At 41.3% G+C, this 22,298-nt stretch overlaps 1 protein-coding gene across 2 annotated transcripts; it reads right to left on the bottom strand.

The window, feature by feature from the left end:
* Positions 1 to 1,831: 1,831 nt before the first annotated feature.
* On the bottom strand, positions 1,832 to 20,808 carry LOC147152559 (sodium- and chloride-dependent GABA transporter 2-like). Of its 2 annotated transcripts, none has more exons than XM_086048509.1 (16): positions 20,722 to 20,808; positions 20,538 to 20,610; positions 16,668 to 16,913; positions 16,360 to 16,494; positions 8,072 to 8,212; positions 7,900 to 7,990; positions 7,370 to 7,502; positions 7,100 to 7,234; positions 6,823 to 6,926; positions 5,377 to 5,501; positions 4,956 to 5,068; positions 4,739 to 4,840; positions 4,479 to 4,581; positions 3,581 to 3,681; positions 3,327 to 3,497; positions 1,832 to 3,235 (listed from the first exon to the last, which is right to left on the bottom strand). In XM_086048509.1, exons 3-16 carry the CDS (start codon positions 16,888 to 16,890, stop codon positions 3,101 to 3,103), a joined length of 1,812 nt encoding a protein of 603 aa, XP_085904635.1. In that variant the 5' UTR covers positions 16,891 to 16,913; positions 20,538 to 20,610; positions 20,722 to 20,808; the 3' UTR covers positions 1,832 to 3,100. The 2 variants fall into 2 exon arrangements, with proteins under 2 accessions (XP_085904635.1, XP_085904628.1); XM_086048502.1 differs by having other exon boundaries at positions 4,703 to 4,840; positions 20,722 to 20,806.
* Positions 20,809 to 22,298: the final 1,490 nt, after the last annotated feature.

The raw sequence follows: 22,298 nt of genomic DNA on the forward strand, positions 1-22,298 counted from the left end.
AGATGGCTAAAAGTGGGTGTATTTTGCTGCTTAATTTATATTCCACAAACGCGATATTAATCAGAATGCCGTATTTCAACTTGTGGGCCTGCATAGTACATATTCTGGAAAAATATGACTGTTGACTTCCCCTTTAGAAACATGTCTGTGAAATGCTCAAAACACCCCTAGCAGTTGCTCCCACACTATTTTTATACAAGCAATTACAAAGTCAATTTCACATTAAATGTCTCCTTGAAAAGATCTGTACTGCTGCTGAGTCACCAGTGGAAACCTGCAACATGCAGAGTGAGGGCTCCATGTGAGCATCACCTGCAGTGCCCATATTACCTTACCACTGTGTTGCATCAAGCGGTGAGAGCCCAAGCAGGTTGGCGGTCTAATCTGAATCCCCACCTGTGCATGTCTGACTGAGAGGTGCAGGGCCAGGGAGTGGGCGTGAGAGAGGATGTGAGCAGCACAGCCAAACATGGAACGCTGCGTGCTGGCACTGCAAGCCTTGCTGACCGCGTCCAAAACCCCCAAGAATACATTCTGCCTTCGTACGAGGTCCTCGACAAAAGTGTGGCCTTGTGGGCAGTGCTCGCACCATTACTCTTTGCAAATTGTGACCTTGTTGACCTTGATATGTGTGGCTGTAGCAGCATCTACCGGTAAATAATCTCATGCACATAGACAGACGTGTTAATAAGACATATCACTGTACAGTTAGGGCTCACAATATTTTTGCTTTGTTTTAGTCAGCTGATGGCCACAGCAGTGGTTCTAGTATCAAGGTAAAACGCATGCCCAATTCACCGAGCTGTTACGCAATCTATTCCCCACGGGCAATCGTGCTACCCCCATTACCCATCACTCTCGTCTTGTCTCGAGTCCCCCACTCCCGGATGCTTGATCAACACACCAAACTGTCAAGTGTACTAGCCGTGGTAAAAGTAGTCTGTAATGGCAAAGCAAATAGTAGCTTTGTGTGACAGAGGATGTTTGATCAGGTTGCCATGTTGACAAGCAGATATGTGTGTCTATGCAGAAATGTGCAGAGGTACTACACGCACGCACACACTTTGGATCGAATCCCTACAATGGTCGCTCCCTCCCTCTATGAATATTGCACCCTCACCCATTGGATAATGTTTAATCCCCATCATCTGAGACGGAGATGTATGCCAAAGCAACCATATGGACATAAACCGCCAATGTTATCCGCCCCCTCCACCAACACGCACACATTAACCCGCAGGCTGCATGCAGCACATCACCAAAACAACTATCGAGGGCCTCCACGTGCCATGCCACGTGTATGGAACCGGCCCACTGCTTACCGCGACCGGAAAAGGAGAGAATCCAATACGGCTCATTGACAAGCCGATCCTTTTACATAAGCGCCAAGCTCTGTTTGTGAGTGGTGCTGTCAGAACCCCCTTAGGTGCTCCAGCTACTATGAAATACACACATGAATGCTCTCCAACCTGCTTTCATGATTACTAAAACCACAATTTCCATAAGGATAAAAATTGGATGAGCGGAACTACGCTTCTTACTAAAGTGAGTTTGTGTATTTTCTCTTGCTGTTCCAAGCCTCAGTTAACTGGCACTAAGCAGAGGGGGGGCGGGCCTGTATGCTTCATTTCTTCCCACTACCACAGGTATTCTTGAATCTCAAATCATGAACACTCACGTCAATGCTCATGTGTATACATTAATTATATACAAAAATAATGAGAAGCATAAAAAAGTCCCATTTTTTTCTCTCTCTCACACACACACAAACACAAACAAACGCACACAACAGATTTCAGTGTCACAGTAGTAAAACATCACATCACAATGGTTCAGGAGTTATTGTCCGTTTATACAAATTTAGAATAGTCTTTCACATTCTGACATTCTGAGTCACAGCTACTGTCCTGCAATGGCAATTTAAACATTCTTTTCAGTTCTAGACTTCAACAAAACAGCGGAATACGAGATGTATTTTTTAGAATACAGCAACACAAAAAAAATCTGTCAGTCTATCCATCACACATCAAAACTATCTTGATGTCATTTGAGTGGTGGATTATTTTTCGACTATCAGTCATATTGATGGGTTGGCTTCTCAGATTCACATTTAAAAAAAAAAATGCAGAAAGTGCACAGAATCTGTTCATCTCACTCAAAGTGACTAAAAAAAGAGTCGGTAAGTGAAGCACTTCATACTTTGGCAACATTGGATTAGGCTGCAAAACCTACAGCACAAAATAAGGCACGTCAAGGATCCTAAGCAGGAGGTGTCCAAAAAAATAAAAGGATACAAAATGTTTTGGCTGTATCTTCAATTCAATTGCATGTAAAAAGAGGACCATAATATATATTGAGTCAAAAATCAAGGTTTTCCCCTTGGACACGTAAGATGATGCATTCTGACTTCACAGAAGTGAACTTCACGTCAGTTGACTGTTGATGTGTAACAACAGGCATTTGTTGGCAGCATTTTTTTACAACTTCACAAGCAAATGTTTAGAAATAACCCAAAGAAGTTATAAACAATGCATATTTTTCTGTTAAGATGCGATAAATGTAAAGAAAAGACTGATATGTCTCATTCTCATGTCTCAAAATCAGCGACCTGCTCTGCACCTGCTGAATTTTCAGCAAGTTTGGCAATAATTGTGTAACGTACATGTAAATCATACCCGTGTTACCCACCGATTAGGTAAAAAAAAGGGAAAACAACATGACACAGTACAGTGATATATGCTAACATTCCATCATTCCTTTAACAAGAAACGAAAAAAAGGCTTTGACTAAGTTTCATTGTTGCACGGAAGTGATGATCACCAACTAATGACTGGACTAGTGTGCCTAACTGCTACCACTACTGTGGCGTGACGTAATGATTATTTTAGTATCCTAAACATTTAAGATTAAGAATAGAAAAAAATACAAAATAATGCACCCACCATAAGGAAAAGAAAAAACCAATCATTCTACCGTAATGAATTGAACTGTATTTTCTTGGTGGGCATAACTTCAGAGAACACTGATCCAAACCACTTCCACCTTCTTTCCTAACTGCATGGCTTTCGTGCATAACCAACCGCCACAAAGCCACGTGGTCTCAAATGATGTCGCCAATGACTTCCCTTGGCTTCTCGCTGGAGGGAAGTGCAGGGCTGTAGGCGGTCAAGCTGTCGGGATGCTGCTGGAAGGGTTGTGGCGAGTTTATGGTGGGTTTGCACAGGGTGTGAAAACGCTATAGGGGTGGCAGAAGCACACAGCGGGTACATTTGCATCAAGAACATTCAGACTCAAGGAGCACAAGCTACTGAAGGAGCAGTCAGAACCTGTGTGAGGGTGCCAGGCGTAATGGCGAGTGCGTAGATGGCCCATATTGGGAGCAGAGACACAGAGGACAGAGTGAGGAGCCAGCCCAGTGTTGTTGCCCAACCTGGAGCGACCAGGCCTTTCCCCAAGCTCAGTGGAGACCAACAGACCAAGGAGAACAGGAAGGTAGCCTACAAGTCACACAAAGCAGGGTTTTACAAAAAAAAAAGGGAAACAAATACATTATAATTATAATTCATGGCTGGTCACTTACAGTGCACACGGCTGGCGTCAAGTATTTCCAGCACAGCTTGAAGAGAAGCAGGGGCTTGTGGCCTGTCATGTCCTTGATGTTTGCACAAAAGCGGTCGGCCCCTTTACGCAAAAAAAAAAAAAAAAAAGGAGTGGCTGTGGTTTAAATATATTACTTACAATATATATTACCACTATAATGAGAGGAAAAGGCACTTAGAAAGTCATGTATAAAATTCTAAACAAGACACGTATTTCCCTTTAACGAGATCTGGGTAATTCAAGAAAGCACTGAGCTCTGGCTTGTGATTAATCACAGGCACCGAGTGGCATCGCTTCACAACTTGGTTGTTCTCCTGACACGACCCCTAGTTTAAGATCACCTGACAGTGACATGAGGAATTAACCAGACAGTTTATAGTTGTGACTGCAACGGCCATCGTCATAAAATAAGCAGCAAACAGTGTTGTGGAGTTCAAACTGCTGTGGATTTCCCCCACACAGTCTGTGTCTAAATGGTTTATTCCACCATGTCAGAGTTGTTTTTAAAAATGCTTTGTCCCTGGGCACGTCTGGCTAGAATAGTGGCTCCCTGGGGCCACTACACTGTGTGAGAGGGGGCGGGGGAGGGGTGGTGGGTTAAGGGGCTGATGGAGGGTCCAGAGGAGACAGACAAGGGCCTGGCTTTGAGCCAGTCTCCTTGCAACAGAGGGTAAGTTGCGGCCATGTTCGGTCTACTGACTCTGAGTGGAATGTCCATGGAAGGGAGGAAGTGGAAAGCTAGAGTGTGTGAGTAATTTAATAACAAAAAACGTTTTTATGTCATTCTGCTCGCTGCTCTCATATGTTTTATGTTGAATTTTCAACATTCCGGACTCAAAGCATGTGACTTGAACGCTTGGATGTGCTATGTTTCCTACCATAGATCCAGCCAACTGCAATAGACTGGAAGATGGAGAGAAGCAGTAGGCTGGCTCCACTGCAGGAGAAATGATCATATATCTGGAACACATACAGACCACCCTGCATCGCCGGCAGGAAGACAAAGGCACACACACACAAACACACACACAGCGGACTACTCAATGTCATGAAATTTCAAGTGCCAGGTTAGTTCAACACGTTCACACAGAGGTCATGTTACCGGCGTCACCATAATCAGGCCGATCAAGAAGCATACAATGCAGATAAACAGCAGCAGCAGCTCTCTGCGGTAGCCGCGTCTGATCACATGGGGGTACAAGTCGGTCACAGATGTCATCAGCGCCTCCAGACTCACAAACTGCACCACAGAAAGAAGATTTCAGAGAATTTTTTTGGCTTATGGCGCTTCACATACGATGGCTGTATATCACAGTGGCCTTGTGTGTGTGTGTGTGTGTGTATACGCTACCCACCTGTGTGTCCAGGCCGAGCATGATGATCATAAGGAAGAAGCAGATAGCCCAAAGTTGTGGAAGAGGCATCATGGCTACGGCTCTGGGGAAGGCGATGAAGGCCAGGCCAGGCCCTGTGAGGACACAAATTATGGGAATATATCAAACATAGTAAAGTAAATCAAAAGCTGCAAAGAGCCAGAGTTGAAGGTGGCTGAAATGAGGTCTGCTGAGGTACACTAACAGATTGTGCGATAGGCAGATGTGAAATATGAAGACAGTTCCGACTCTGAAAATAGTTTAATTTGGGGAAAATGGACATTTGCCCTCAGCACACAACATATAGTGCAACGAAAAATATCCAATTTCCCACTACTGTGATTAAAATAAAAAGGCTAACCAAAGATATTTGAATAATCTCTATTTGATGTGGTGTTTTGACCTGACTGAGCCACAGTGGCGATGTCCACTCCTTGCTCCTCCGACATGAAGCCCAACACTGAGAAGATGGCAAACCCTGCCAGGAAACTGGTGCTACTGTTCAAGAGGCACAAAAGATACGAGTCCCTGTACACAGACACACGCACATGCAAGAAACAGAATATTTAGGATGTCAACTTTTACACAAAACAAAGGACCGTGTTGCCTCACTATTTCATGGTTCGGTTATTGCGGATTCACTCTCGCAGATTTTCATTTATGACCATAACTTCATCTATTGCAGTTTTACCTTGTTATTTTGCGTTTTCTTGCTATTTTCCTCCTTCTAAATCGGACCAGTCAAAAAAATGTTGATTTTTTTTAGGATAAATTTGTTTTATATAAACCAAGACCATGAACATTAGACAGCGCGTCGCTCACAGAATACCCGTTCCCTCATCGTGGGTGCTTTCTAAAATACGCTCCGTGCACGCCGTTTCACTCAGACTGTTCAGAAACTCAGAAAGTCGATCAAATGTGCCGTTCAGTTATTCAGAGTGCCCCCAAAAAGGGAGCCCGTGCAGGCAGTACTGTACAAGGAAAGTAAACAGCTGTGTTCAGAAATTAATGTGAGCGGAGTCACGCTCTGGACCCAGACAGCATACGAGGACGAGGATGACGAAACGTCGACTTAATAACGACGTTAAAATCTTTCTTTTTAATCTTAAAATGTCTTACCTTAACCAGAAATCCACGACGCGTATTAGCCAAAGGTACAATCCTGGTGAATTAATTGACTACTGTGGTGTACTACTTGTACTATCAGCAAAAGCTGCTTGTTCATCTTCTTTAAAAGAAAAAAAAGTAGTTTGAATACTGGGGTCATTTTACAGAGAAGTTCCTGTGAGTTCCGTTTTAAAATCCTACATTTATTTTTGGAAAGAATAGGGTTAAATAGGAGGTTGTGAAATTGGATTATCCAGACACAAACTCCATTTCAGAAGGTGGCGGTAATACAATAAAAGTTGTTTGCCCACCGCCAAAAGACAGAAGAAGAAGTAAAAGAAGACATTGAAGAAGATGCATTGGTAGTCGCGTATCACTTGCGAAAAGTTATTATTGTTGTTGTGTAAGTGCAGCTGGCAACAGTGTAGAGTGAGTTGATGGCCTTGCATTGTAGTTCAGCTGTGAAAAGAAGCCAAAAGCTAAGAGCTTGGTTGTTTTTGGGCATGACTGAGTTGAGCTAAATTGAGTGTGGGAAATTGGGTAGCGAAGGCTTTTCTTGAAGGTGTGGCTGTGTCCAAACGTGTTTTCTTGGGCCATTCCTTTCATTCTTTCTGGAAGCCAGAAAGAAACACTTGACCATTAGCTTCTACCATTTCACGGAGTATGGTCTCAAAATGACAGGCTGATTTGTGTGGCTGTGTGCATGTGTATGAATATAAGACTGTATGATAAAGTGTCTCACTTGTAACAATTGTTGTTGTATTTGTTGTAACTGCCAAGGGCAGTGAGACTCCCCAAACAGATTCCATAAGAGAAAAAGATCTGGGTACCTGCATCCATCCATACCTACAAAGAGAAGAGACACTTAAGAAAAGGTACAAGCTACATGCCTATGTTACCAAACTTGAATATCCTGTTGATACAGAATTTGATAGAATCTGTATTTTAAGACTTTGTATTTGAAATTTGGGACACAATCTGGGTGATTCAAAACAAAGTTCATATTTGTTTGTCGACACCTGTGGGTCAGCCAAGCGAGTGTGGTTAGGTTTGAGGTAGTAGATGATTCCCTGGGTAGCTCCAGGCAGAGTGGCACCACGCACCAGCAGCACAAACAGCATAACATATGGAAAGGTGGCTGTGAGATACACCACCTGGAAGGTACACGTTGCAAAGAAAATGAGAAGAATGACAATTAAAAGCAATGAAAAACAAAATGAGGTGTAACGTGTCAGACAAGTTTAGGGGAATACCTGCCACTACTAAATACTTTTCAAGAAAGTGTTCACCTTTCCTGTGGATTTAATGCCCTTCCACACGCAGAAGTAACAGACGAGCCAGATGACAAGAAGACACAATGCCAGTTTCCAGCTTACTGGACCAAGCTCGTCTAAACTATCAGACAAGTGGAGCACTGCTCGCCTAAAAGATGATACACAGACAGTTGTTTCAATAAGCAAAAGTTATATTAATTATAACCAATGAATCATGATTGAGCGGCACGGTGGTCAACTGGTTAGCATGTCCGCCTCACAGTGCAGAGGTCGTGGGTTCGGAGTTTGCATGTGCCTGCGTGGGTTTTCTCCGGGTACTCCGGTTTCCTCCCACATTCCAAAAACATGCATGGTAGGTTGACTGGATACTCTAAATTGCCCTTAGGTATGATTTTGAGTATGAATGTTTGTTTGTCTCTGTGTGCCCTGCAATTGGCTGGCAACCAATTCGGGCAACCAATACGCCCGCGACCCTTGTGAGGATAAGCGGCTTGGATAATGGATGGACGGACGGATGTATGAATCATGATTGAGCACACACTCACTCCCAAAACTCCGTAATAGGGGATGTGGCGTTCTCAGGCAGGCTGTTCACTTTGGATGTCTGGTTGTGATGGTCAAACGTGAAACAAGCATCTAGAGGGAAGCACACACATATACAATTCACTTCACACAGCCTTCCACGTGTAACTGACTACAGCTACTGCACTGACTAACCAGTGTTCCACGAATTGTTACAGTGTGACCAGGGCAGTTCGGCCTGGAAACTGTAGCACAGATAGAGGAGAGCCCAAGCCAGTATGACAATGTAGTACACACATCCATGTAGGATCATCATCTGGCTAGCATAGCCGAGACCTGCAGACAGACAAGAACAAGCACATCTTACTGCCATCTGGTGAACGGTGGTGGACCACAACTATAACTCAATTCCAATGAAGTTGGGATGCTGTCAATTAAGTCAGGATACAATGATTTTCAAATCATTTTCAAACTATATTCAACTGAATGCACTAGGAAAACAAAATATTTAATGTTCAAACTGCTAAACTTGATTGTTTTTGGGAGATATTCACTCATTTTGGATTTGATGCCTGCAACACATTCCAAAAAAGGTGGGACATGGGGCATGTTTTTCACTGTTAGATCTTTCCTCTTAATAACACTCAATATGTGTTTTAGAACTGAGGGCAGTAATTAATGAAGCTTTATAGGTGGAATTCTTTCCCAATCTGGCTTGATGTACAACTTCAGTTGCTCAACAGTCCAGGGTCTCAGTTTTTTTTGTGCTTCACAAATTTTCAATGGGAGACAGGCCAGGACAATATAGTACGCACTCTGTTACTACCAGGGTTGGAAGGGTTACTTTAAAAATGTATTCCGATAGTTACTAGTTACCTGTTATATCAATGTGTACGAAACATGTTTTTAAAAATTCAAACAAAAGAAAAAAATCAATATGGTTTAGATTTCGGCATATTTGTCTGGCCTTTTCGGACCACTGGTTGTTTATTATGCATTATTATTTAGCTTCTTTTTGGAATCACCCGAAATTTGTTAAACATATAAAAAACCCTATTATATTATTCTCATGAAAATAGCAAGAGCGATACATAGACTACTTAAAATCAATGGTTTGACCTTGCCTTCTTGCCCTTTCTGCAGAAGTTTATTATTCATGGCTGGGCGATCAACAATAAGATACGGCGATGAAAAAATATTTATGAATTAGGTCATATACTTAATAATAGGGGTGTAACGGTACACGTAGGTGTATTAATACGTTTCGGTATGGCATGTTCGGTTCAGTCCACTTGCGTTCGGTTCGGTCCACTTATTAGCGCGAGCTTACGCACGGGCGCTATTGACTGTTGCGTGCGGGAGAGGAGGGCGGCGGCACTAAAGAGGAGCCACGACGCCAGAATACGTGATAAATCATAAATGCATGGATAAATGGCATTATAATGGCCTACGCAAACAAGCCAGAGCTCGAAGGTCCCCCGTACACTGCGGTCTACTGTTTGGGAACATTCCAGCTTTCCTGTTGAAATTGCCGATGGGGAAAGGTCCGTGTACAAGTCCCAAAGTTGTGTGCTGACATTGCTACATGAGATTGGCGGCTATGTTGCAGGTAACACGTCCAACATAATAACGAATATCCGACTTTGAATGTTTCTTAGAGGAGGAAGCAAGCAGTATTTTTAGCCAACAACAAAGTACAACAGCTTTCTCCTTCGATCTCTGCTGCTTCTCCCGCTAGCCGTACAATGCATTCATGAACCTCGGAAACATCACAACTCAGCAAAACACAAATCCGACCACAACACAGATAACCCAATTCGTTACAATATGCTGTTGAACATTCAAAGATTTCAATGCCTAAAAAGTGTAAATAATTTCATAAAGACTTTAAAGTTAGTGTATTTCATTATAAAAAGAGTTTTAATACAGTTTGCAATAACTGTAACTGTAATTGTATGTATTTTTTTTCATCACAAAAAGTGTATATGTACTGTAATGACAACTTGTTTTTAACTTGAATACTTAGATGTGTAATAGGCTGTTGATGCTGAGTGTTTAAAGATTTCAGTGTCTTCGTAATTTACAAAATTAAGAGAGCTTTATTGTTAGTGTAATTTTTATTCTGGTGTAATTTCTTAGAATGTCACCCAAATGGTTCGCTTTTATTTCTTTTTCTAAAAAAAAATTACCATTTGTCAACTTTTCAAAATAAACATATTTTTTTTAAAAATTCAGTTTTTTTTGTACCGAAAATATACCGAACCGAAGTTTCCAAGAAACCGAATCGAATGTGATTTAGCGTACCGTTACACCCCTACTTAATAATAACGGAGAAATGCTTAACTTTAATGAACTCATAAATATAAAATTAAATATATTATTATTATTAAATATAAAGCCGGTGGTGACTGGTTAGCACGTCCGCCTCACAGTTCAGAGGTCGTTAGTTCGAGGCTGCCTCCGGCCTCCCTGTGTGAAGTTTGCATGTTCTCCCCGTGCCTGCGTGGGTTTTCTCCGGGTACTCCGGTTTCCTCCCACATTCCAAAAACATGCATGGCAGGTTCATTGGACACTCTAAATTGCCCCTAGGTGTGATTATGAGTGCGTATGTTTGTTTGACTCTATGTGCCCTGCGATTGGCTGGCGACCAATTCAGGGTGTCCCCCGCCTACTGCCCGAAGACTGCTGGGATAGGCTCCAGCACGCCCGTGACCCTTGTGAGGATAAGCGGTATAGATAATGGATGGATGGATATTAAATATAAAGTTCGGTCTGATGAATTTGGATAATCTTCTATATTTGCAGCTGAAGTCCATTATGCAAAGTCTTGTGCTAGAAACATCAAGTTAACCGAGAATAACTTGATTGATATTAAATTGAAGGATGCAGTCTCTGGCAGTGGCACTGTCAAAGATTTACAGTTTTGTTTTGCTGTACCCCTTGAAATTGTTACCCGTCTGTAAAGGCTCAATGGGTGTCATGTTTGGGCTGTTTTTTTTTTTTTTTTTAGTTTCATGTTTTGGTCAGTGCCTGTCTCGTCATGATTATTGTGTGCCTTCCACTCCCTAGTGTTAACCAATCAGCTCCCTCCTACCTTGTGTGTCTTGTCCAGGTGTTTCTATTTGCCTCGTCAGTGTGCTTGTATTCAAGTTGCTACTTTTTGTTCAGTCCTTGTCGGGTCAATGTTGTTGTTGTCATTGTTGTCGGTTGAACAGAGTTACTTGTTGTCCAGTCTCTTTGCCACACCAAACAAGCCTCGTCACCGCGCCAAGCCAAACCTCGTCACCATGCCAAGCCAAGTCTCGCAAGCCAAGCCAAACCTCGTCGCCACGCCAAGCATCAGTATCCGGTCACTTGTATTTCATTGCATCTCATTTCATTAAAATCTCATAAACTGTGATCCTGTCTCGCCCTCTCGCTTTTGGGTCCTCCCCGTCTTTGCATCATGCCTCAATATGACAATGGGAGAAAGATTTGGGTGTACTGTTCTCAGTGGACCAATGGGAATCAATCTTAAGCAATTCAAAGGATCATTCCAAATGTGTAAGGTACAAAATACTACAAGTGAAGATTTCGAACAGGTGCTACATTACTCCATATAAACTCAAGAAGATACATTCTAATGTTGTTTCAGATAAGCGTTGGTATGGATGTGGGATGACAGGTACTCTAATGCATTTACTGTAGCATTGTCCAGAGGTTTATGCATTTTGGCTGAGTACTAGAGATTTTTTGTGCAATTCATTCAATATTAGTTTCCCACTCTGTTGAGCAGTATGTCTACTGGGAAAAAAATATAGAGGTAGCAGTCGCAAAGGAGCTTCAATATTTGTTAAACTTGGGTTTCTTTTCAGTTAAGCGAATAATACTTATTAATATGAATGTGAGGAAACCAAATTGTTTTAATATGGATTGTTGGCTTAAAGACTATCTGAATCTGTTATCAATGGAGCAAGCAGCCAATCGTCTTACAAGAGCTAGGAAATGTCTACAATGACCACGAACATCTGTTGAATCATGTTATGTCACTTTTGAATAAGCATTAGTGGGATGGGAATGTACCACGACATGTATCTGTAATAATACGTTTTATTCAATTATTCCCTTAATGTATACCTTTGGTTATTATATATTTAATTGTGAACTTGTGTATTTATATAGGTCTGCATTCTGTTTTTCACCCTGTACAGGTGGAGCCGGGCCGGTGTCTAGCCTGTCTTGGGCTTAAGTGCCTGTATCACTGTGCTGGGTCATTTCAACCGTGTGTCTGTGTGCGTGCGTGTGTGTATGTGTTATGTACATATATATATTTGACTGTATGGGGTGAAATGTTCATTCTGTTTAAAGTGTGTGAAGGTTTGCTTTGTGTGGGAGTTCATGAGTGAAAAATACGGCTGAATGCATGTTTACGTTTTTATAATCCGTCCCCGGCCAATAGCTTCCCGGTTAGGTTTTTCTAATCATGAGAAATAGTGACTACTGCCGCCGATGATATGGAGGGGTATTACATCTCACAAATGCGCAGATGGTACTTTAATGGTCAGTGTCGCTGCTGTGTATTTTTCCAGCGCGACGTGCCAACAGTCGGCCCAACGCCACACCAGGTAAGCGTCGGTCACAGTTGGCCAACGTTGGATTGGTCTATCTAGGCCTTTAGAGTCACTGAGTCTGATGTGACACATATTGTATGTAATCTAGTTTTATGATAACTCATCAACTGGTTATTGCAGGGTTCTTGCACCATTTGAAAAGTCAAATTTAATGCTTTTAAGGCCTTTTAAGTACTTAAAAATATAATTTAAGACCAAAACATGTCGCAACAATTTATGTTGAAGACAAAAAAAAATATTTCACTAAACAAAGAGCTTTTTTTTTTTTTTTCAAATAAGGAGACTAATATAAAAAAAGAACACCTTCAACATTTAATGTAAAGCAGTTTCCATTGTTCATAAGTCCTCACAACAGACTTTCTCAAGACAAAAGGTTGAAAAAACATCCATCCATCCATCCATTATCCAAACTGCTTCTCCTCCTTCACAACAGTCGCGGGCGTGCTGGAGCCTATCCCAGCTGACTTCGGGCAGTAGGCATGGGGACACCCTGGACTGGTTGCCAGCGAATCGCAGGGCACAACAGAGATAAACAAACATTCACACACAATCAGACCTAGGGGCAATTTATAGTGTCCAATCAGCCTACCATGCATGTTTTTGTAATGTGGGAGAAAACCGGAGTACCCGGAGAATATCATGCAGGCATGGGGAGAACATGCAAACTCCACACAGGAAGGCTGGGGCCGGACTCAAACCCACGATCTCTGCACTGTGAGGCGGACGTGCTAACCAGTCAAACACCGTGCTTGAAAAAAATATGCACATATAATATAAATATTTGAAAAACAAAAATGTCAACGAGAAAGTCAACAGAAGTCTATTACTTTTGAACATCCCTATTTACAGCTCATTAGCCCTTACGTGAATGTAAACTGTTGCTATGGCAACAAACGACCGACGACGACAATAGTTATTTACGATAACACCTATTTATTGATTTTGCCCCGCTGCCCCATCAACAAGGATAATGGAATGCAACTTAAAACAATAACGTTACTTATACTGAAATGTTCTGGAGTGACCTTTGAGCTGGAAGAAGCGCCGGGATTAACCGGACCCCGCTAGCTGCTGCCACAGACCGCTGGTGTTTTTCTCCTCTCATATGTGACTCGAAAAAGTCTTTTTGCAGACTTTGCACCGGGCACTGTAGATATTTTCACCAGGGGACAACCACCTCTTAAATAAACCATCTTCCATCCATTTTTCATTAAATTTACACTTCCCCATCTCCATCTCTGCATTCGCTTCCCGCTTACCTCTACAAATGCAACTAACCAGTAAATGGCATCAAGTCGCTGAGGTTGCTTACAACGTACCGTATTACATAAATGAATCCCCAACTCTCGTATCTAGTGCACGGCCATTAATAAAACAAATACACACCATTATTTTAATATACATTTATACGTTTTACGGTGGACTACAATGTTTCCCCGGCATTAAACGCATCGTCTAGAAATGTAATACCAACTGCAATTTCCCATTAAATTTAATACAATTAAGACCTTGATAGTTCGGATTTTAAATTCAAGACATTTTAAGATGTAAGGACCCGCGGGAACCCTGTATTGATTCAAATACTGTCCATTTATGTAAATGTATGATTGTTCTTTTAATGTAACGTGGGTGTTTGTTGGTGGTCGATGGAACACCCCTTATACAATGAGAGAGAAGGATGGAGATGGATTTCTTCTTTAAACAGCGGTTTTACTCTACACACGGCGGCTACCAGCACATACAGTACAGTACTTCCTGACACACTATCACCTGACTAAAACTAACCAATCAGGAGTTAGCAGGATTTGGATAGATGCAAGTGAATGAGAATAGCAGATTAAACACATTAACTCAACTGCTTGCACGACTCAAACGAGAATATAAAAACGTATGAATGTGTAAATAATTCTGCAAACATAAAAGTAAATATTCTAACAAATTAACTTAAATACAGGAATTAACTTTGAATTGACTGTACTTTTAAAACTAATATTTCTCAGTATGAACTACATTCCTCCCTCCTTCACAAAAAGAAACTTCGGCGTTTCACAAACTGTTAGCTGGCAATACTAACAACACGAACTAGGGAACAATTCAATCCAGCACATAGTCCATGACATACTTAGGAGGGTGAACTGCACGTCTGGAGCGCAACGAAGAAACAGGGCCCTGGCTTGGGCTACCAGAAGCGGCAGGACCAGGCTGGGGTGCTAACACATCACCAGAGTTGGAAGCAGCGCTACACTGGAGAGACAGAGGGGCCACTGAGGTAGAAGAACGGCAGCCAGGCACGTCAGAGTCCCTCGGAGCTGCAGGTACCGAAAATTCAAAAGACAAAGTACCAGACAATGCAGTCAAAGAGGGAAGTTGAGGATGCACAGAGGAGTCCTCTGCAGTTGTTTTATGTCCATGAACAAGCACAGGAGCACTGTAGGGTCTGAGACGGTTGTAATGGAAAACATGGCCCTTGCTAGGGTGATCCAGAAAGTGTCGAATCATGTAGGTGACATTAGAGGAATCGTCGTCAGATCCAAGGCACTCCAAAACTTCAAAGGGACATTTCCAGTGGGGAGCGAGTTTTTGTTTGGATGTAGTGGGGTCATGTAACCACACAAGGTCTCCAGAACTGTAAGGAGCATGCCTGACAGTTTTATCATACTGTTGTTTCTGTTTGTTGTGAGCACAGTCTCTGTTCAACGAAGCAGAATGAAAAGCTAATCGAAGTTTCTGAGTCAATTGTGCAACGTAGTCGGAATGTGAAATTGAGGTAAGCAATGATGGTGTGTTGCTTGACAACAGCAGGTTAGCAGGCATCCGGGCTTCATGACCATGTATAAGACAGAATGGAGTGAAGCCTGTAGAACAGCAGTGCCCATTACGTCGATCGCGATTGATCGGTCGATCGCAAAGGCATTGTAGGTAGATCGTCAGCCTATCATCCGTCCTCACTACTGTATTGCTATGTTCACAGCAACTGCGTCGGGAGCGTTTCTGGCGGCACGTTTCAATTGGAGTCAATGTAGTTCGCACGGGCGGGCTCGGTTGCGTGCGGGGTGGCGCGAATAATGTGTTTGGAGCAGTGGGACGCGGAGCGAAGCACCGGGAATCCGCCCATTCACTCCAGAGTATCCTCCAGAGAGGATCAGAGTAAAGTAACTACAAAACATTTTTTTTGCTGTATTGTGCTGTATAGGTTGATTCAGTCATGGAAAACTACACCAGCATATAAGGTACATATAAAAATAATTCTCAATATATTTATAAATTAAGTGTTTTGCATTTTTAGTAGGTGGTAGATTTTTGACATTTTGACCCGGTCATGTCATAAGTAGCTCTTTTGCAGTCCCACACTCCATTTCAGAAGGTGGCGGTAATGGACCAAGGTTGTTTGCCAACCACGAAAAGACAGAAGAAGAAGAAGAAGACGAAGATGGCTGTGAAGAAGACAACGACGTCGAATGTTCCACTTTTTTTTTACGGATTGACGGACTGGCGGACCAGTGACGTTCACTGATGATGGGCGGGTGCCCAGGTCGCTGACGTATGACGAGTGACGGACCAGCAAACTTTAGTAGTATGCCCATCTCTGTCCATAGAGTGAAAAATCCATCCATTATCCGATTAAAATGGTGTCTTTGTCTACTCTAACAGTTTTACACAATCCTGTGTCGCATTGTTGCCAAAGACACAATCCTGGTGGATTAAAATGCTTCCTAGTCCTTGTGCGAACCGTAATAAAATTGCCATGACTATTTGTTTAGTTTTTTTATCTGATGTAAGTAAACACAAGAATTGACAGTGTGTTAAGAAATCAGACATTTGTGCATGTCATTACCATTACATGGTCAATAAAAATAACCCTTGAAGATATACCTCCAAATATTGGGCACAAGGTTCTCCAGGCACTGACCCCGCCAAGGCTCGTGTACTGGCCCAGCGAAGTCTCCAGAAGGAACAGGGGAATACCGCACAGCACCAGGAACAAAAGGTAAGGTACAAAGAACACACCTGGACACACAAATAACACAGTTTTCATGATTTATCCCGTGAAGTGGAAATTTTAAACCTTAAGAATGTTTTAAAAGATTAGTGAGTAAGAGATACAATAAGGCAAGATGGGAGAGTAGAAGAAGCTCATTTACATCTCTTCACTCCTGCACTCTTTCCCTCATTTATTTTACCTCCTCCGTTCTTGTAGCACAAGTAAGGGAACCTCCACACGTTGCCCAAGCCAATGATCTGGCCTGCCACGGCCAGAAGGAATTCAGCCTTGCTGGCCCATTGGCCCCTGGCATGCAGGCCAACTTTGTTGATTTCTGTTGATGTCTGGTTGAGGCTTCTTCCTTTTTGAACCCTTTTGCTCAGGAATAGCTCTCCTTGCTGTGGCAGCGACTGGGAAGTCATCGTTGGTTACACACGTACAACTCCTTGCAAGATACAAAACAATGTAAGCTAGGTGGGTACCAAGAATGAGATATTTGCAGGTTGGAGTCAAAGGTAAACAGAAAATGGGGATTTGAGCATTTGTCCACTCTTCTCCCACTCTCCGTATTGCTTATTTGTCTCTAAATTTTAATAAGTACCTTCACTAGGGTCAGGATGGAGCCTATTTTAGCGGACGTTTGGGCGAGTGGCATGATACTCCCTGCATTGATCACCACTCGCGACGAAGTAGCAAATGGTTGGATGAATGGCTTCAGAAACATTTTGTCTGCCAATTGACAGATGCATCCAAATGGATTAGGAGATCCTCAGTTATGCGGCAAGATGACCCAATGACGAGTTCAGTAGGAGAACAGTGGAAGGTTTTAGGCCTTGTCTATGTAGATGGGTATTTTGCAAATAAGAGATATTGTTCTCTGGTTTGCACTGTCATCCACATGTCCCCAGAGATTTTTTTCATTAAAAGCAAAGGTTTCTGGAAATTGGGGATTTCCCAACACAGCGTTTGGCTATGGACAGTCGTAACCGCAGATTTACGTCATCACCCTGTTACAAAAATGCTCAGTCGTCATTCGTCACATGCGAACTTGTGTTTTCATGCGAGACAGCATTGATGCCTGCAAAATTGTGGTGGTTATAACCATTCTCCAGGCGCTTTTTGCTTGCTTATTTTTGCAAACCCAACTACTGCGCCTCACCGAAGAGCACAGGCGAAGCAGGACTTTCAGGACTTTACCGCCAGATAACCAGAGGTGGGCGTGTCAGTAAATTTTGCCACGTCATTCGTCCGTCTCCGTCCGTCATGCAGCTCCAGCATGGACCGTACTTGTGTCCCTACAGCTTGCCCACAGACTGTTTCCATACTGCCTCTTTTCTTTTTGTTCCACCTCCCCGACGACTACACTCTTGGCAGCAGCACAAGTGCATGGCACGATGCGCACCCAGCTCACGTGAAGTCACAGAAAAGTAACCAATTGATAAAATAAATCACATATTGACCGCCAGAAGACTATAATTGGTCATCAATAAAGTCAGAAATGCGCCTCCACACCCTTCTTCCCGTAGCGCGCGTCAGTTTCAACATATCACAGGTGCATGCGTCCTGTGTGTGTAAAGGATAGAGAGAGAGAGAGAGAGAGAGAGAGAGAGAGTCCAGCCACCTAGGACTCATTAATTTCTATTAGCAATAAAACATAGAAAAACGCCACCAATATTATATTGTGTTTGAGGAAACGCTTTCTATCCTGTTTAAATTTGTATTAATGTTATTAGAGCAAGTCATGTGGAATAAGCTCAATAAATAAGTAGCTGAATACTGTCCCGCTGTTTTGGTTCATTTTAGCAAGGAAGACACCAGAAAAATACATCACAACTGAAAATAATTGTGACCGTTAATTATTCATTTACCCATTAATTATTAATTTTTTTATCCAATTGGAATTGATTTTATCTCCTATTCTTTATTTTTATTTTGTTTTGATTTACTATTAGTCATTCTGAGCTTAAACATTTTTAAAGTCTTAACTCCAGTGTCAGCTCATGGGAGACTACACGTCAAGTAAATGGGCTTTCAGTTGACTTGTGTAACACTTTTCTACCTTTAAGGTATCGAAGCGCTTTAAAACTGTCTCTTCATTCACCTACGAATGACACAGCATCAGGAGCAACTGGAGACACTTGGACATGGTCACACGCGCTGAGCGTCAGGAGACAACCACTCTACCTGTCCCTGCAGTCATGGTTGTCCGAGTCAATCACCAGACTTAAACTCTGTAGAGCAGTGATTTCCAACCAGTGTGCCGTGGCACATTAGTGTTGCATGAGAGGTCATCAGGAGTGCCGCAAGAATTTATGGAATATCATTTATTTGGATGAAATATTGTTTATTTACTACAAAAACAAAGTTTTCTTTGACAACGATGTAGAGTAAGAGACAGGATCATTAAATTTTCTTCCAATAAATGACAGAAGATACATAAATAGTCTATGTATCCACTTTTGAGAAATTTTTGTATAGTGGTGCGCAGTGAGATTTTTCTGAATGAAATACAGGAAGTCCTCGAATTACGATGTATGCGGCCTATGATGTTTCGACTTTAGGGCACCCGTGCGTCCTCCACCATTTTGTCCTCAGCACCATAGTGACTACGTTTACATGCAGTCAATATTCGGTTTAAGGTCGAAATTCCGATTTCTCGATCGTGTCTGTTTGCACGCCGGCAGTATCTTTGCCTTTTTCACCCTCCTCTGCTCCTTCTCCATCCACCTCTCAGCAGTAATGCTAAGTACAGCATCGTATACTTTTTATTTTAATGTATTTTTGTTTTTTATACAGAGTATTTTAACGTAAATTTAGACTTTAACGGTGAAATCCGACATATGTGGAAATTTGTGTTACATCGCCAGTGTAGGAACGGAACTCGTTTGAAAATTGAGGAGTTCCTATATGTGTCTTGGTTCAATAAAGGTTGGAAAAAATTGCTATAGAGCATACATTTGACCTGCTATAGTAACCCCAGAAAGAAACAATAACTGAAAGCAGCTTCGGTGGAAGATTAGAAAAGCATTACAAAGGCTGGGTGATGTTAATGGGTCACAGGCTTGATGCAGTTATTGCAAAGGATTTCAAACTAAGAAATACTCCGTTTTATTCACTTATATTTCAAGTTGATCTGTTCCATTACTTTCGATAAACAAAAGAATATAATTCAAATAATCTTGGTGTGTATCAGATGAAGAAGCACATCTGGTGTATAAAATTTAAAGAATAAATAAAATGTTGATTTCTCATCTTTTAATATTATATCCAAATATTTTCAGTTTACACCAAGAAGAAGTTTGACTCAGCATTTCTATGGCTGGTGTCTCCAATGGGAGACCCCAAAACTGTCATTTTGGAGGTACGAGTATTCCGCATGACACCAGAAATAAACATAAAAGGAGCAGCATGGTTCAGGTGATTGAGGGGTCGTCTCCCAACCTGAAGGTTAAAGGGTTATTCCTCAAACTTTGAGTGATTTTTTAAAAATAAACTTATACTATGCATGTAAAATTTACAAAAAACAAACAAACAAAAAACAAAAAAACAACAACAAAAAAACCCTGAAATTATACTTTAACATTAATATAGTGTTTTTTCTCTTTTTTCGGTACAGTAGTTTGTCAATATTAAAAGTCAAATTCAAAGGCCACAAGCATGTGGTGTACACACATCGTAGTATTAATGATGACATTGTCGTTTCTAATCATTGCTTTGGCTGCCGTACTGATCTGCGATGTGCTTCACCCAAGGACACACCACATGGGGCGTGTGTGTCTTATCTACATTGTGCAGCTGTCGCGCATACACACAAGATATAGCATACGAATAAAGCTAATGCAATTTACTGTTCAACTGAACATCTTTGGACGCTATGTCCCTTTATTTAACAAGCCTTGATTTTTATTGATTCAGTATGAAGCTTTAACATAGACTGGTACAAAATCAATGTTTCAATTTCAATTTCGTTTGAACGGGAACAATTAAATTCGCAATTTAATACAACCCCCCTATTATGGCTGCATAACATCTATAATGTAAAACGCACATGACCAGACTACCCACTTACCTAAATACCGTATAACGGAGTGCAAGGACTTAACAGGTTCACCATCCTCGTCGAAACCAAACTGAAATGTGTTCTACAGGCAAAAATACATTTGTGACGGAGATGAGTCATTTGACGTTAATCAATTAAGACCTATAAGTAAGATAGATATAAATACGGATAATTCGAGATGACTTTAGCCTACCTCTGGGCACACTATAGCTCTTGACACAGCAGGTTCCCCCGAGTCCTATCAACCAAATGGTTTGCTCCAGTGACGCGCGCACGCTGCCAGAGAGAACAGGACGTCACGGCCGCTGTCAATGCCCTTAAACGCTTGTTAACACTGTTCACCTGTTCATTTTTTAGTCCCAAATGGTGTGATTGTACTATTTGCAATAAAATTAAGGGCTAGGTTCAGCAACAGGTGGATTTTTTCCCATGAAACGTCGCAGCTATAAATAACAACCGTTTGTAAAATAAAATAAAATAAAAATTCCGTTTTGCGCAGCTAGTCAAACTTCAAAACAACAAGCTAGTCATATTTCAAAACAAAAAATGAAAATATCTCAAAAAGCTGATGTGCTAGAAAAAAAGGCGTTTTTTGAATTTACTGTTGTGTTATTTATGTAACAAGTATTGTTATTATTATTGTTATTATTATTATTATTATTTTACAAAGGAAATAGCCTATTATCTTCAAATTGACAAAATAATGCATTCTTCCAAGAGAGCACAAAATTCTCTTTAATTCACAAATATTGCAAAAAAAAATCAGTAGAGTAAATATTAAGTTAATGTAATGTTATTACGTTATTTTTGATATTATGAAAACCTGATATACTAGAGAGAAAAAAACTAAGTCAGATTCTGAATTTACGCAGCGCTAAAACAAAAAAGAACATCCAGAAAACCTTAATTTGCGTCTCTTACTTAAAAAATTTGTAAAAATATGTTGACCGGTGTGATTATTTTTTGTTGATGTGAAATACCACATTCATTGTTGAAGATACATCGGAACAAAGCCTTGACTGCTTTTCAGATCAATGTCATGAAATATACACTTTCTATTAAATACTCTCTAGTCTCTGAAAAACAAAAGGCTCTGAAAACAGTTGAATCTTGCAACTGTATAAACCCTACATTTTTTCTTGAATGGCTGTTTTTTATTTATTTTTTATTTTTTATTGATTCCTATGTATGACTCTCATGTATTTTAGTCTGTACACATTTCTATTGTAACCTTTTTTTTTTGGCAAATCATGAGAAAACAAAGTCTAGACCAGGGGTTGTCAATCTTTAACAGTCAAAGAGCCATTTCAACCCAGTTTCCATGGAAAAGAAAACACTGGGAGCCGCAAACACTTTTTAACAACAACCTCCAAAAAACGCCAGTTTTGTTGAGTTCCCAAGCACCGCTTCATTCAAGTTGTATAATACCTTGTATTGGTATTGCACACCCATGTCCACATAACACTACCTACAAAATACATTCAGACGTTAATTTGACGCTTGAATTGATTAAAAGAGTACAAAAACCAAGCCTTGATTAAAAGAGTACAAAAACCAAGCCAGCAACATCCGAGTACTTCAAAGTCCGCGCTCAAGTGAAGACCCCAACCTCTGAAACATCACACCAGCAAACACACCTGTCCAATACAATACATCATTTTGGCTCCAACGCCTTTACAAAATGCCTTCGTTCAGGTTTAAAGTAATGAGTGATGCAGTAACTAAAACAATGATAAAACTAACAGCATCTACAGTGCATATTAAAATGAA

This window comes from Filicampus tigris, chromosome 1 (assembly GCF_054856515.1).
Source record: "Filicampus tigris isolate MCC_2025a chromosome 1, RoL_Ftig_1.0, whole genome shotgun sequence".
Taxonomy (NCBI): domain Eukaryota; kingdom Metazoa; phylum Chordata; class Actinopteri; order Syngnathiformes; family Syngnathidae; genus Filicampus; species Filicampus tigris.